The 16,188-nt window shown below is 49.1% G+C and overlaps 2 protein-coding genes across 3 annotated transcripts in view; both read left to right on the top strand.

The window, feature by feature from the left end:
* Positions 1-4,932: 4,932 nt before the first annotated feature.
* Positions 4,933-10,801, top strand: SRSF3 (serine and arginine rich splicing factor 3). Of its 2 annotated transcripts, none has more exons than XM_026036037.1 (6): positions 4,933-5,048; positions 5,822-6,029; positions 6,493-6,627; positions 8,817-8,855; positions 9,604-9,690; positions 9,939-10,801. In XM_026036037.1, the coding sequence occupies exons 2-6, from the start codon at positions 5,824-5,826 to the stop codon at positions 9,964-9,966; spliced, it is 495 nt and encodes a 164-aa protein (XP_025891822.1). In that variant the 5' UTR covers positions 4,933-5,048; positions 5,822-5,823; the 3' UTR covers positions 9,967-10,801. The 2 variants fall into 2 exon arrangements, 1 of the variants encoding a protein (XP_025891822.1); XR_003248805.1 differs by having other exon boundaries at positions 4,944-5,048; positions 6,493-7,914.
* Positions 10,802-16,112: 5,311 nt separating this feature from the next.
* Positions 16,113-16,188, top strand: part of CDKN1A (cyclin dependent kinase inhibitor 1A) — a 3,552-nt gene continuing 3,476 nt past the window's right edge. Inside the window, exon 1 of the mRNA XM_026036109.1 lies at positions 16,113-16,129. The gene's annotated coding sequence lies outside the window, so the exon portion shown is untranslated. The remainder of the gene's footprint in view (positions 16,130-16,188) is intronic.

Genomic DNA, 16,188 nt, shown 5'->3' with positions numbered 1-16,188 from the left:
AATCAAAGTTTCTTAGTTACGTCTTCAAGGGCTAATAAGTATTGCCACAAATTACRTTCAGAACATCTGGTCTAATTCACCCTGAACTTTTCAAGTCTGCATTTCACTAAATGCAGTTAGTAGCATCTCTGCCAGAACTAATATCGCAGGCAGGTTAGACACACAGATAGGTCTTCATTATCTGGGCACTTGAAGCATTCTGCAATGGCCAAGGTTCGTAACCCTGGCTACTCCTTTCCAGTGGATATTTCTTTCCAACTATGGACCCAGAAGTCAAAATTAACCTTGGATGGGACTTTCTAACATCTCCGAGAAGTCTCTGAGGACCCTGAGGTAACGTCACATCTCGGAGAAAAGCATCAGGCCCAAAGATTCTTGGCTCTAACAGCAGTCTTGGGATAGAAATGTTTGCAGGGTTTGCAATATATTTAAAGAGAACATCAAATATATTCATAACTTTATATCACAGCCAGACACTTATCAGTTAATAATTCTTAAGTATTTATATTGAACCCAGGAGCGCTCAGTCCTGGCTTCAGCATCCCTCAGCACTGCTTTTCCCTGGTCGCTTGGACTATGTGACTTTTTCCTGCACATCTCTAACCTAAAGGACAACAAGGGAGCTGGGAGGCAGCATAACTCTCTATATTGCTACGGAATTAGAATAATAAAATCTATGTTTTGCAAAAGGCATAGGTGCAAGTGTACCAGGAGACAGGGGTCATGGTAAGGTAGCTAATTGTACAAGAAATCATGCAAACTACAGTACCAAGTGAGCTACCCACCTGGCTTAGATACCTCCTTGCAGGAGCCCGTAAGAAGCTAGAGTAGAGTAAGATCTCATTTTGCCTACAAAGCAATCAAAAAATCTAACTAATTGGACCTGGGGTGCTTCAGGGCCTCCTGCAAAGCCTACTCAATCCATCAAAGTTTTTTTCTCTTGGCTTCAAAGAGCTTCGCTGCCATCCTCCAGCTTTTCCTGGGCTGAGGCCCTGACTTCACACAAGACAGAGCCTCTGCTGTTCCATCACCTTTTCCAGCAGGAGCCTTTGAGTGGGGAGGGCTCTGCAAATTACGCTTCCCAGTGAGTGATTCCTTTGTTTTGCTTTCCAGCCCTCTCCCCAGGGAGCCAGGTGGGGGAGGAAGGGAATAGGCTTTGCTGCAGAGGATGAAAGAAAAAGGGAAAGAGAAAGCCTGGAGGCCCAGTCGAGGGGRGAGAAGAAATGAGGCAAGAGAGAGCAGAGAGAATTTGCAAATAGCCTCGTTAGGAGGATGGTGGGGGGAATCCTCATGCCTGAGACTTCAAAACTTAATTAAACAAGCTGGACTGTGTAAAGAAGAATATCTGCAGGGAAATGGGCAGAGCTGCTGAAACCTTTTCTGTGCACCTTTCAGTACATGCAGTAGTAGCAGGAGCTTGTGGCCCGACAGATTTGGTGCTTCTGTAATGTAAAAAAATCCACTTTATTGCCTCTATTCTCCCCCTCCTCAGCGCTCCCCGCCTGGCGGGCCGCGCGGCATCCGAGCGGTTCAGCGGCGCTGTGTGGAAGGACGGGCACCGCCCTGGAGAGGAAGCAGCTTGACCGCACACGGATGGTAAATATAGTTCCTGCTCAGAGCGCCCGTGAAGCCGCTGCTAATGAGCTGGCTGCTCTCTCTGGCAGGGCTGGAAGGAAATGACACCTTGCAGCAAAGCTGGTGGCACAGACGCTTTCGCACCGCCGCACCCTCCTGGSCCCGTGCCCCCGGGGCCATGGCCAGCCCTGTGCCCTTCAGAGGAAGGAGAGAGGCCAGCAGCATCACCTTGGTAACTGGTTAATGGCGGTGAAACCCAGCTGCTCTGAAACCCAGAGAGAGGGCTCCAGGCGTCCCCTTGATTGGAGAACATGCAGCTGTTTTCTACCCCCCCCCCCCTTTTTCTTCCTGCATGAGAGGAATAATCTTGTGCAATCCCAAGGGGCGTAAATAATCCYGTTGGGAGTGGAAGGGGAGTACAGGCTTCAGGACTAGCATCTGGCCTGTGTGGATAGGTTTAAATCATGGGCCTTAAAACACTAGCTAGTGCATCTTCCTAGGGAGAGCTCCTGCGGCTCAGTATTGTAATTCTCTTATTTTTTTCAAGTATGCCCAAGTCTCACAGAGCTGCACCTGAACACACTGACAAGGGTAAGTCTTGCACTTGCCATGGAGCTCAGCATGGAGCTTACATTTGAAGACTATTTCTTTTCTTAAATTAGTCCTCAATATGGAACATCTTCTGCGCACAAATCGAATTGTGGCGAGGTTGAGTCAAAGTCTSTGCTCTCTTGTGCTATTTCTGTAAATGCCAATGCACTTTTACAGCTTGGTTCTGTTTGCAGAACACCCAGAAAAGTTTCCTGATAACCTCAGCTGAGCAAAAACAAAGTAAAAAGGGTATTTTCGAGTGCCACGAGGCCTGCTTTCCCTGAAAATCCCTTTGGGATTTGCCCCTGCAAGAGGGGAATGCCGCCATCTGGTGCCCGTATCTTGGTTTTGGCTGGACCAGGTGAGGAGGTGGATAGGTAGGAACTGGCCCCAGGTGAGTCCAGCTCTCCTCTTTTGTGCAGGGGTAGCCTGAAATCCTGCCTGGGCTTTCTGAGCACTTAATGTCTTGTCCCCAGATCCCCAGGAAGCAGTGATAAGCTTTATGCTAAAGGAGTGCCCAGCTCATGGGCCTCCCAGCAGCAGCGTCCAGGAATTATAAGCAATGTCCTCAGATAAAAAAAGAAGCAGAAAGTAGGGGTTAGAGTCTGAGATGCAGCTAAAACCCTTCATAGGAATATTGCTAAAATACAGACTTTTGTAAACTGAGAGGACAGGTCAGAGGGAACTGCAGAGTTGCTGTTTGTAGCTTGTAAACAGAAGAGCAGCTGTGGCAGGAATAAGCACATGCAGACTTGTTTTAGTGTATCTGAAGATCAGACAAATACAAGTCATTGCTTCTGTAGAAAACGGCCTTCATTGAGATTAGTGTATTGACAGGATGTGAAGACAGGCTGAATCTGCAAGAATATCACAAGCTAGTCCAGGTGTGACACATAGTGACACTCAAAGTTGATCCGTGCTTTCATYTTTCAGCAGACCAAAGGGGCATCATACAACTTGCTTGGACACAACCGTGTGCCACATGCTCTAGGTGAYGCTGCGTGTGCCAGGGGGTTGGATAGATGGCCTCTAGAGGTCCCTTCCAACCTTAAGCATTCTATGATTCTATGAAAACGGAAAATGTGAAAACAGGGATTTATTTTTCCTTTTTTTCTTTCTGTATTTTACTTGCCAAAGTGTCATTGCCACAATTCTGACCTGTCTTTTGTCACGATCATTTGGCCTCCACATAATGCCAAAAGCAAGCTGAAAATAGGAAAGCTAAAGTTTGGATTTTGCATGATATGCTGCTTATGGCATGTGATTTCTAAAGCATGGTGATGATGCACCTAAGCCCATATAGAAGTGCCTTGATTATAGCAGGTGGTACCTCCTGAATGAATGCTGAATTCCTTGCTCCCTTTGCAGGAGGAAAGTCTGTCTTTGAATAAATCCTCTGTTGCTAAGTCTGTCATCTGTAACTATTCCTATGTCGTGAGTAGCTTTGGTATGAAGCTAAAGATCAGACACAGATTACAAGTTTATCAGCATTGCTCTCATTATTATCTTGGTGAGTATTGCAAAACTTAAAACACATTTCAAACATACAGTATGTGATCTGAGGAAGGCGCTAGCAAACATTGCAGGAAAAAGAACAGTTGGGAAGACTTGGGAAAAGGTTGGGTCAAAAAGTCAGGAAAGGAGGCATACATGGGAAATCACCATCTCAAAGAAACCGTTTGAAGTCACACGGTTAATTACAGTTATCTCCTTGATTTTGTGATGTCCAGAAATTAACTACCGGCTAATTTAGGCTACAGAAAATGTGTTTCCTTAAATGAAAGCTGATAATTGCCAGATAACTGTACACACATTGGAGATATTTTAGAGCACTGACACTGATTGCCTCAAAATTCTTGTTGGTTCTTTGCCAAGTGGACATTTTTGATTCTTAAAAGCATTTTACTTGTAAGATGCCCTTAAAGCTAATGAGGGAGAGGCTGTGAAAAAAAAAACTTGGAAAAAATCAAATAAATAACATTAGCTGGTTGTCCTTAATCCAAGTATTTYAGATGTGCAGGGTGAACCTCTGCAGAATTCCTGGTCAGAAGACACAGCGAGTGTACGCTAATTTGTGCCCCCAAACCTCATTTAATACCTAGAGAAAATACAAACTAGAGAAAATTAGTGTGTGGGTGTATATAATGTGCAATACTTCATAGATAGTCATGGGCTGTTGCTAAGTGAGTTGTAATAAAATGTTACCAACACCACTTTCCTCTGGCTAAAAAAAAAAAAAAAAAAACACCTCTAATTCCTCCATTTAAGCCCCAGTTCTCCCAGTTTGTGATCCTAGGATGGAAAAGGCTCTTTTTGCCTTTACAGACTTGAAATCTACCCCCAACTTTGGGGTAACCCTGTGCTTTGTCTTTGGGGATTAAGTAACTCTCAGTGACTCAGAGCTTTTCATACRGGTAAAATCTTAAAGCTTAGGGCAAGGAGCTCAAAAACATGACCTGAACATGGAAAAATAAGAGGGAGAGAACCATATTTTTCCGTTAAGCTAACAAAATAACCTCGTGGGGGTGTTTCCGCTTCCGTTTTCCCTGAGGGCGAGCCCAGGGACCGCCGCAGCCGAGCGGTGGCGGCCGCAACACGGAGCCCAGGCGCCATTTGGGGCCGCGCGGCCGCGCCACAGAATGGGCGTGTCCGGCGGGAGGGGGGCGGGACAAAGTGGCCTGTCAATCGACGTAACGGCGCCTTCTCATTCGCTATCTGGAGCTCTCAAGCGGGAGCGCGCGCCCCGTATATAAGCGCGGGCGGGGAAGGCGCTTGCCGCCATTTTGTCCAGTGAGGAAAAGCGGAGCGGGAGTCTCGTTGGGGGTCGAGTCGGCTACGAAATTAGCGCGGGCTCCCTTCGCCCGCCCTCCCTCTTAGCAGCGGTGAGGAGCTTCACCTCGGAGAGCGGGGGGGGAGGCGGCAGCCGCGGTCCCAGTCCCTGGAAGGGCGGATGAAAGCGGCGCGGCCCGGTAGCGGCGAACAAAGAGCCGCCGCCATTTTGTAAAGCCGGGCCGCGGGCGGCGGCTACCGCTACGCCGGGGAGGGAAGAGGCGGCGAAGCCGCGGATCGCCACGAGGAGTCCGCTCGTCGTCCTTCCTCCGTGGTGGTGGCGGCCCTTGAGGCGAGGCGCGGCTGGTCGGGAGGAGCCGCGGGGGTGGTGTGGCCCCTGTCCGCCCGCTCCGGGGAGGCGGCGGTTCCCTGCGCAGCGCCAAGGAGAGGCTCTTGAGGCACCTCCCGAGCCTTCCCGCCGTGAGCCTCGCTGCAGCTGGCGCCGTTTTCAGCAGCTTCCCCCGAGGGCCGCTCCGGGAACAATGGAGCCTTCGCCCGCGCAGCGCCCCCTCCCCGAGTAACCTTGAGGATAAAGAGAAACGCCTCCCTCCAAAATTGGGAGCAAYAGAAATCAGTCTCCCCAGGACGTTCTCATTCTGAAGTAATAAATTCAAATTAATTAAAMAACAGAAACAATAAGACAATTTTTTTTTTGTCCTACTGTATTTACTTTTAAACACACGTCCTTTCCCAAGGTGCTCATGTCCATACAGGAACACTTTTAGGGAAAAATGTCTCYTAAAATACCAGTGAATTATTTTTCTTTTCTTGCTATTGCAGCCCTGCAAAAACAAAAGGTGAATTTATGATTTTTTTTTTTTCTTAGCAATGCATCGTGACTCTTGTCCGCTGGACTGCAAGGTTTACGTGGGTAACCTTGGAAACAATGGCAACAAAACTGAGTTAGAGCGAGCTTTTGGCTACTATGGACCACTGCGCAGTGTCTGGGTGGCGAGAAATCCTCCTGGCTTTGCCTTTGTGGAGTTTGAAGATCCACGTGATGCAGCTGATGCCGTGAGAGAACTAGATGGAAGGTAAAATGTGCTGCTTGTGATGTGGTTAACTTAATGAAAACAATAAAACGTAGCTTTWAATAGTGTTTAAAGGTGGGCAGCTTTAAAGTCAAAGACTGATGCAGCTATTATGCAGAATTATTTGCACAATGATATAAAAGCTTTATACTGCAAGAATAGCACTGGGAGAGCTACACACCATCAGTTCAAGATGATGTTAAAATAAAGATGCAGAAACTGATTGGTGATCCATGTTCCTTCTTTGCATGCTTTAGTAGTTTGAGCTTTCAGAATTGGCCAGACTTCTAATTGTTTGTGTGGCAATCTGTTTTTTTTTTTTTTCCCAAGCTCTGTTCAAGGTGTATTCAACTAAAAAGATGGAGATTTCCCACCTCCCCACCATGGGGGTCCATTCCTCTGTAAAAGTTCCCTTTTGTGCAGAGTTGTTCAGAGGAAAGCTGACGAAGGGCACTTCCTTTTTCAGAACCCTCTGTGGGTGTCGAGTCAGAGTGGAGCTCTCCAATGGCGAAAAGCGGAGTCGGAACCGTGGCCCCCCTCCGTCCTGGAGCCGGCGCCCTCGAGATGACTATCGCAGGAGAAGTCCTCCTCCTCGACGCAGGTACCCAGGGGACAGAGTACCCTCATAGAGCAGTTGGCACTGTGACCACTTAGCATCCTAGAAGCAGGCTTTGTAAAGCATGTTGATGGATAACACTCATCTATCTGATCACAGTTTGGAAATGCCAAATGCTTTAAAAAAAGAAAAAAAAAAGGCAAAATGGAGGTGAACATAAGTTGTGTTGAATGTTGGCTTTCGTCCTTAGGTCACTGTGCAAGTTGGTAGTCAGCGCCCTCTGTCCTGGATTGATCCTCCTTCCTTCCCAAATCTGCTCATCTTCTAGTCACACTTTCCCGTTCTTCCCCATACTTTCACTTAGGCTGTTCCTTTCCTTAATTCCATAATGGCAAAACATTACATGCAGCAACTTAGCTTTTTCATACAGATGTATTTGTCCACTCTATTTGCACAATTTAAATACTCCAAGTAGGCAGCTGTTGCAATAATAAATCRAGTAACAGTTGCTCTAAACATTCAAAACCTTAGGACTCTAGCACCAATTTTAAATGAAATCATCATGCGACAATCCTGTCGCTTGAGATTTGCAAACCCAGGTCTAAAATAGAGCAGGATTTTTGGTAACTGGCACATTCTTGGACCCAGACTAGGTTGTCTGGCCGTTAACTGCAACGTGGCTCTTGCAGGACTGAGTTGACCTGTTGCAGGTGAGTGAAGTTCTCACAAGTCAGGGTCTCAAGCTTACCCTTTTGCTGTTGAAAAATAACACAGTAGGAGTAATTGTTAGCTAATAGATGGTTGTACTGATGGCTTGTTTTTCATTTTTTTTATGCTTTTTGGTCCATCTATTAATAAAAATGAACCCGTTACAGAGTCACCATCATGTCTCTTCTCACCACCCTCTGAGTCTGCATTAGCCAGTCAACTAGCCCTTTCAGCGTCATGTGACCAGCGCGCCCCATGCAGCTTGGCTGGTGTCGTTTCACATGACCCAGGCATGGCCAGTCGTCAGGTTGCACCGCCCTTTGGTTCCCGAGCATGCTGTTTTCTCTCAGCCTTCTCTCCAACCTTAACCAAATCGGCAGCAGCCACCTCGACCGCCCACACATTCCCGGCCAATCAGCTCAGCTGTTTATTTACCAAATGTCTTCACAACAACTACAGCAGCAGCCTTCGGCTAACAAAAAAGCAGGAAAAATCCACAACACCCCCTTCGCCAACCAACTAAATACAACGCAACATCTGGCAAAACCTTTTCAGCAAATTCTTCTTGGCAGTCAGTCCGGCAGCCTCACCTCACCATTTCTAGCTTGTTGAAACCAAAAACTAGTAAGTTTTTCCTGCTTATACAGTTTACTGCTGGTTAAAATAAGGAGTAAGCGGCTTATAAGTAATTACTTTTCTCAATCAAAGGCTGGCTGTGCATAATTTGAGTGGTAACGTACATATGTTGCTTGAGAAAACTTTTAAGGGTGATACGGAAGCTCTTACACTGTAAATAAAAACAACGTGAAAAACAGTATATTTGCATGTGAGATGCCAAACTAAATTTTTAATAAAGCTCTAACAAACTTAGCTTTTCCTTGCCAAAAAAATCCTATCACCTTTAAATGGTTTACTAACAGTTTTCAAAACTTAAAACAATTACTTTTTTGGGATGAACTGGGCCGAACTAAGTTTTTTTCTTATCTTTTTTTTTAAAGAAAGTCTAAACACACTTTTTGGCATTAAGAATGACAATCACAAATAATGCAGTTCTAATGTAGCACTTAATGGCATTACCAATATTTACACTGAGCGCATTTTTCACTTTTTTCCACTTGGTATCTCTTATGTCTTGTCGTGGACCTTTTTGGCTTGCATGGGTTCCAAAACATTTGGTCTGTGCTATTTTTTTCTTTTTTTTTTTTCTTTTTTCTTTTTTGGAACCACTTGTGGGACTTTGGTGTGATGTTCTGGGCAGTGTATTTAGTTGAAATGGAAGTGTTGCATTGGACAACTCTGCTATGAAGCATTCGTAGTTAAAGTGATTCGTGGTTGGAAACGTGCTGTTCACACTGAGCTTTGTTTTACTGCCTAATCTTTCCATGCGTTTTACTGGATGATGGATGCCAGTTATTCTTGGCACGTTCCCTGGGCCCAACAGTGAGTTTGACAAGTTGGGAAATGCCTCACTCCATGAATGCAACAAGAATTGGTAAAAAGCCTCACTTCTGTCTTTCTGGTTCTAGATCACCGCGAAGGAGAAGCTTTTCGCGTAGCCGAAGCAGGTATGTAACAGATTTATCTGCACACTCAAAAAAACCTTGATCTTTTGTATAGTAGAGATGTCAGAATAGTCAGGATGCAGTAAAGGAGAAAAGTGCATTTGCTTCTGTTGCATTGCTTCACTGGCGTAAATGTATTTACACAGCTACTTGAGATTAAAAGATTATTGGCTGGAAGCAAATAAGGAACTAGGAAAAATGGAGGCAAATAGCTTTTATGTTTTGCAGCTTTCCAGGGTCCCCAACAGTTTTTTGATTAACTTTCTACACTAGCAAGCTATGCCCCTGCAGGTTCTGTGAGCCTTAAGTGCACGTTATACGAAACAGTGGTAGTAAGCATGTTCTCTTTTCATGTAGTATGAAATGGTAGGTGTTACTGCAGCTCTTTGAGGATTTTTGAAGTTTTCAGTATTGAGATGGGATTCTAATTTTGCGTAGTATAGGATACAACATCCATGCAAGGAAGCCAAAAGWGAAGTGGAATTTTTCAAGTGCTGCTTCATGACTGAAAGCTGCTCCCGCTGCAGAGGACAGGATAACCCTTCACAGTGTAACTTAAGCAGTACTGAATGGCTCAAGCTGATTACTCCTAACTGAAGGGAAGGCTAATATTATAATCTGTAACCATTTTTTTTCTCTGAATAGTTAAAACCTTAACTCTCTGACGGGAACCTCTTCAGATGAACTCAAGTAACTTAGAGAATTACTTTGCTCTGATACTGTATTTATCTTTTATTGTAATTTGTAATAGGTCCCTCTCCAGAGACAGAAGAAGAGAGAGGTCACTCTCACGGGAGAGGAACCACAAGCCTTCTCGCTCCTTCTCCAGGTCTCGCAGGTAGGACTCCCTACATGCTAATTAAGTATTTTGAGTAAATCTGTACAAATTAGTTTCTCGAAGAAAACTGTAGTAGGAAATGATTTCTTGAGTGTGTCTTAGGATGCTCTTTGAGACAACAGATGATGAGCTTTATTAAAAAAATAATTTAAACTGCTTTAAAAATGTGTGCTGAGTAGGGCTGTGATGTTTCAAATGAAATGTGCAGTTTTGGCCGCTCTGAAACTAACCCATGTTTTCTTCTTTAGTCGCTCCAGGTCAAATGAGAGGAAATAAGACTTTCAGAAGGAGCTGTGTACAGGAAGTCATGAGATCTGAGGACAGGAGGAGTATGTACAGAACATTGTTTTGTTTTGAAACTTCATAAAGCTTGGCGCATTTTTAAAAATGTTTTAGCTGTTGAACTTGCTTTGTTCCTTGTATCTTGTAACAGGTGGCAAATGTAAAGATGTGAATCTGTATATGGTTCTAAGCAGATCATATGATTTGTAGTACTAATTACTTTTCAATGTACCCTTATACATAGTCTTGTTTGTGTGTTGAATGGTAATCAGTTTGTCTTGCATAGATGGAAGAATGTTTCTGGTCCTATTCTGGAGCGTCTTTTGTTGGAATTCAGCTTTTGGAAGGAAGTATGCAATGAAGGGAGTGGTTAATTGMAAGAATATGGCCATAAATAATGTTCGGTCTATGCAGAACAAGAAGTAGATGCTTCATAGTGCAGTTCTCTGAGAGTCAGTAATGTCAAGCCGACCACGAGTAAAGGGAATGACTGAGCTGCGCTTTTACCTTAAGCTCTAGTTGAGCTTTGCCTTGAGCCCTGACTTCCCGTTATCTGGAACAGAGCTACCTTATTATGTGAAATGTAAATTTTTAGCCCTGGAGTCAGTCAATTTTGTACTTAATTGTGACTAGAGTACTTAAATAGATGATTGCCTGATTAACCATCTATTCCAGAAACTCTGAATAGACCAAATATGCAACAGAACTGACAACTGGAGTAGATGAGTTGAATGTATAATGGTACATTGTAAAAGTTATGAATTAAACATTTCTTTACTGTACAAGAATTTTCATGTCACTTGTAAAATGTCTTTTGTGAGATCCCTGGGATTAAAGTTTTGGTTACAAATTGTTGTTTCGTATTTACCTTGACTACCCTGTGTGCACAGCAGAACACCTGCTTGGATGTCCTGGTTTAGCTTGCATCAAGTGAAATGCCCTCTGCAAGAGGGARTAAAACTACACCCATCAGCCTCACTCTAACACATCTGCAGCACCTAGACTGTCAGTACTGGTATTAAATGGCTGGTCACCACTTGTATTTATTTTGCAAATACCACTTCACTCCTTGATGAGAGGTAGGGCCTCCTCGTGTTACTAGCAATTAGAAACAGATGTCTGTATTAGAAACAGAGCATCAATGAGGTTAGGAGATGCAGGCCTGAATTCTTGTCTGCTCAGGAGCTGCAGCAAGGGCTTTACTATAGCGTGAACMAGAAATTGGAAGGCTTGCCTGCCTCTTTCCTTCTTGGGTAGGAGTTAGTTATGTTCAAGTCTGTGAAGTTTTGTATGAAGATTCAACCGCCTGTGCAAAATTGKGGCATGGTTAAATGTGATTAGAGCTCCCTAACTGCCTAGCAGCTCCTTTACCCCTTGCTACAGCACAGCTTTGATGGGCTGTGTTTAGGTTGAATCCCTAATCCTGGGAGCAGTGCAGTAGTTGAATTCRTTCCAGGGGCAGAGGAGAAGCCGAATGCAGCAGCTTCACGGGAAGACGCTCCTGCATTAAATGAAGGGTGCAAGACCAGCAAAGCGGCGGTGGGAGCGTGTGGCAGTGGCTGTGCACCCTCCGTGCTACCCAGCACAGGTTGGGCTGCTCCGCAAGGTGCACGCAGCTCTCAAAACATGCACAGCTCCTCTAGGGACGTTTGAACCCGATGACAAGACGGCCAAGGCTGCGATGAYGCTGTGTGCCACCCACAGCTACACTCCCTAATTTTAATGTTCCACCCTGGGTTGATTGCGGACRGATTGCAGCCTGTTGCCCGCGAGAGCATCTCCTGCTGGTGCTGTGTCTGGTTGTTCAGCTCAGCATAACAGGAGCAGCCACCTTCCCAGAGCTCAAACTAGCCCGGAAAAGGAGAGAAACCTGAAGTGCCTCGCACGAGAGAAGGGCAGGATGTTTGTGTGCAAAGGTGGGTGCAGAACTGGGGATACTCCTCAGCTTCAGATTTCTGATCTCTATAGCTTTCTTGCTCAAAATTAAAGTTCAGGAGGAAGTGGTGTTGTTGACCTTAATGGATTGGGTGCTTACTTGGCTGTGCTGGTGGGCAGAAAGTAAAGCCAAAAAAAAAAAAAAGTAATCTTTCCCTTAAATTGCTATTTTTCCTTGAAAACTATTAAAATCACTCAGTAAAGCAGATCCTTTAAAAGTAGCAGCCCAGTGCCCCCAGCTGGCTAAGACACATCCCAGCTTCCTAGAAACACAAATAATTGCCCTGTTTTCTGTTGAATTTCCAAAGTTTTCACTAGGCTGCCCTCCTGGGCTGCTTAGGCACTTGCTGTGATCGTGAATTCCCTGTTCCAGCCAACCCCTGTTCTGGACTGTTTCTAACGTGTTTCTAACATGACTGTTTCTAAGATGTGTTAGAAATCCGACGCCGAGGGCTGTGCAGGGGGAGCACGCTGTTCCCACGTGGTTCAGTTGTCTCTCATTAATTTAGCAGCTGACAGGGCTGCTGGTTGGAGAAGCGCTCACGCTGGCTGTCGCGGTGCTTGGGCCCTCCAACTGTGGGTGATTTTTCCACAGATTTCCACATTAATCTGCTCCGTGGCACGCTCCTGGCTGCGGTTATACACCGTCCTTGGTGGAGACACTGCTGGTGGGTGGCACTTTGCGAAGGACACCGGCAGCCGAGGAGCCCGGCGGCGCCGCGGGGGCGAAGGGCCCGGCGGGCGCGCRGCGCGAGCTGCCAGCACTGCCCGTATCGGGGTGGAGCGGCCGTATCAGGGTGGCGCCCCGTGTCACCCTGGGTGTCACTTGTCRGGCGCCTGGCGGATCGCGGCTGCCAGCTGTGAGCAGGGAGCTTTATCTYGGCAGCGTGCAGAGGGAGCATCCGCGTGTGGATGGCGCTGCCCACGTCGCGCTCACCCAGAGCCGCTTCATTCGCTGTCCCAGTGAAACGCCACCCGTCACCGACGCGGCTCTCCCCGCCGGGCTCCGCGCAACGTTTCCTGGTGCCAGCGGCTGATGGATTGATGGGATTTTTATGCGCTGCCACTATAAGCTTTTGGGGAGGAGGTTGCCCAGCTGGGGTGATAGGGCTCGGGTGCAGCACGTCCTGCCAGGCTGCCYGTGCTCGGTATGTGCTGCTCGTCAACGTGGGGTTACACCTGGGCCACGCACTTCCCAGCATGGCATTCAGAGACCAGGCAGGGCTTGCCCTCCTCCGCAGCAGGGATGTAGCCGTGTGTCTGTATCCTCTGCGGTCGGGGATGACCTCCCTCCTCGCTTTCCTTGGAACATGTTGCCGTTGGTCTTCTGCCTTTGATCTCCTATGAATCCTGGGTTTGCCAGGATGCCGGGACTTCCATCTCCATGGCGCAATGTTGACACTCATGGACAAGGCAGAGGAACTAGTGAAGGAGGAGAAGGAAAAGGAAAAGGAAAAGGGTTAATGCTGGCACTTGGGAATGCCCACGTTGGAGTGACAAAAGCTCCATGGCTGGGGATGGATCACGGTGGATCCTTCACCAGCGATGTCCGTGTGTGGTGTAGGGGCCATCAGTCACATCCTTCTGCTCAGCTCCCAAGGGCTGGTGCTGCTTCCTGGAGGATTTCCAGTGAGCGCATAGAGCGCCCTGACGCATTCCAGCCAGCAGCACCTTCCCGCAGCCCCCGGCTCCGGCCCGGCAGCGACTCGGGATCGTGGGGCGGGAATTGGGTGGACAGGGGGAAGCAGCAAAGCGCAAAGCGGGCAACGGGGCGCCCCGTTCTGGCAGCCCCACCGCCACCGTGAACAATGAGGCTCTTTGCTGCCAGCCAGAAAAGAGGGAGAAAAGAAAACGCGCCCGGATGGCTCCAGGAAAGTCAGCGGAGCAATTACGTTAATGACTGGGAACAGGCCTTAAAAAAAATAGACAAAACCGGGCCCCRACACTGAGCACGAAGGAGCAAGGGGCTGAATGAAGCGAGCGATTCATCGCTCCCGCATCCGGGATGCTTTCCAGGAAGCTGAGAGCCCGTCTGTGACTGGCGGGATCTCACTGCACTGGGTGCTCATCAAAATACCTGCATAACTGGAGCGGACGAGGGCCGGGAAGCGGCTGATTAACGCGATCCGAGTGCTTTTAGGGGCAGAGTTAATGAAGCATTCCACGTTTTGTCAGGCTCGCCTTTCTTTCCTGGGAAAATCCTATTAGGATAAAATCACTTAATTGGGCACTTCAAAGAGCTGCTGGGAAAAGGGCCCTCGCTGGGCTGCGAGTGCTCGGCCGAACACTGCACCCATTTAGCCTTTGCTGGAGTGCGCTGCGCTGGGAGCCTTTGCTGTCCCTGCCCAAAAGGGGGGAAAAAAAGCTCGTTAGGAGAGAGAATAAAAAAATAATCATCGAGATTTTAGTGTTGCTGAAGAGGTTTCTGCCGCCTGGATGTCGATAGCTTCATCCCCAGCAGAGCTTCTTGTCCAACCTGTGTAGGATGAGCTGGGCTCGCTCCCTGTTGCRAAAGCTTTCAGTGCAATCCGATCATCCCAGGGCTGCTTTTGCTGCCTCTGTCCTGAAAAACCTGGAGGCTGAACCRCTCCTGCTTCCTCCAGTGAATCAAGTGGAATAACAGGAAAATCCCCTTTACCGCATCCTTGCTTTGCTGTGTCCTCACGGCACCGAGGCCTGAACCTGCCTCCGTCAGGTGTGGGCTCTGCCGTGTGGGATCCGCTYGGTATCGGTAGGATGGATGCATCCGTACGGATGTGTCCGGACACGTTTCCCGGCGCAGTGCTGACTCACCCGCCGCCGCCGCCGTGATTAACAGCTCTGTGTACGTGGCCGAGCGTCTCCCTCGCCCCACGGCCTGGGCTTGGGGATACCCTGGTGGGACGAGGCCAGGGAGCAGGAGGAAGCGCCGCTCGGCACCGCTCCCCCTCGACACCGTGAGTCACCCCCGGCTTTCCCCATTTCCCAACCCGCTTTCGGCATTAAATCACCCGCTTGTGCCCTCCTGTCGCGGCTGCGCCCGGTGCGGCCTCCCTGAYGCGGAGCCGCTTCCCATTTCGGAGAAGCTGCTGCCACAGTGCCGGGAAGCGCCGGCTCTGCCTCTGCTGGGGCACATCCCATGGAGCCGGGGATTGCGCCGGCTCTCCCTGCCCTTGGCTTTTCCATACGGCCCCGTTCACTCCTTCTCTCATTCCTGGCTGCTCTCAGGTGCCTGGGGAAAAGCTGCTGCTTTTGACCTTCTCACTCCCTTTTGCTTCACCTCAGTGCTTTCTCTTGGGGAAAAAAACAACAAAAGGAAAGAAAGGGGAAAAAAGAACAAACAGAAAGAAAAGGGCTCATTTGAGGGGGTTAGGTGATTGCTCCTTCTCTTGCCATCCTGGAGCGGCCGGAGACAGAGATGCTGCAGATGGGAGGGGAGGAACTGCGCTGCTGCTGCTGGATTTGCGTTCCAGCTGTGGCGCCGGGCACGTCTTGAGCAAACGTAGGCAGCATCCAGCACAGGCCGGACATGCCCGGACACATTCTCGACTTGTCCAGGCGGGTGTCGAAGCTGCTGGTCCCGCCGGGGAGGATGACGACGCTCTGCAGCTGGGGGTGTCGCAGCAGGCAGCGCCCTCCCCGCTCCCGGACGCGGCGGATCTGGGAGCAAGCGCGGAGCATCCCCGGGCTCCGAGCCGGACAGCTCGGGGAGGGTCAGAGAGAGCTGCCCCTTGGGGCACTTCAGCCACCCCCGGCCACACCGAAACCCTCTGCGCTGTCACCGTGACCCAGGGGCTGGGAGACTCCCTGCCGGGGAAAGAGAGGGGGTTCCTGGGGGAGGAATGTGGGTGCCCCCCCGTTCTGGGTAAAGGTTTGAGGTCCTTTACAGAGGAGAAGCTCTGGATCGGGGCAGGGGAAGAGGGGCAGGGGGTAGAACGGGTACCTGCACCCCCGGGGGAGGGGGACACCTAAAGGGGGGTCCCCATGTCCCTAATGGGGGATCTCGGCCTCCTCCCGCGCGGGGGTCTTTGCACCCCCAGCCTAGGGGGTCCCTGCGCCCCCGCTGGCACCGAGCGGGTCCCTGCGGCGGCGGGGGGGGGAGGTGTCCCGGGGCCGGGCCGGGTGGGGCGGGAGGGAAATCCCGGGCGAGCGCGCGGGGAGGCCCCGCCCCGGCCGGTATAAAATGGGGCGGACGCGCCCGCGCCGGCAGCTGCGACGGGACGGGACGGGACGGGACGGGACGGTGAGTGCGGCGGGCGCGGCCACTCCGCGCCGGGCGGGGGTCCCGCGCGGGACGGTGAC

Source organism: Nothoprocta perdicaria, unplaced genomic scaffold (assembly GCF_003342845.1).
Source record: "Nothoprocta perdicaria isolate Ctin4 unplaced genomic scaffold, notPer1 scaffold_170, whole genome shotgun sequence".
Classification (NCBI taxonomy): domain Eukaryota; kingdom Metazoa; phylum Chordata; class Aves; order Tinamiformes; family Tinamidae; genus Nothoprocta; species Nothoprocta perdicaria.
The sequence above is the reverse complement of the archived record's forward strand: the minus strand, read 5'-3'. Positions and strand labels throughout refer to the sequence as shown.

What these genes read in the sequence shown, in the direction of transcription:
- SRSF3 (XM_026036037.1), top strand. Translation starts at nt 5,824, where the DNA reads ATGCATCGTGACTCTTGTCCGCTGGACTGCAAGGTTTACGTGGGTAAC. An exon ending in GTGAGAGAACTAGATGGAAG is followed by an intron (nt 6,030 to 6,492) that starts GTAAAATGTGCT and finishes TTCCTTTTTCAG; the next exon opens with AACCCTCTGTGGGTGTCGAG. An exon ending in TTTTCGCGTAGCCGAAGCAG is followed by an intron (nt 8,856 to 9,603) that starts GTATGTAACAGA and finishes AATTTGTAATAG; the next exon opens with GTCCCTCTCCAGAGACAGAA.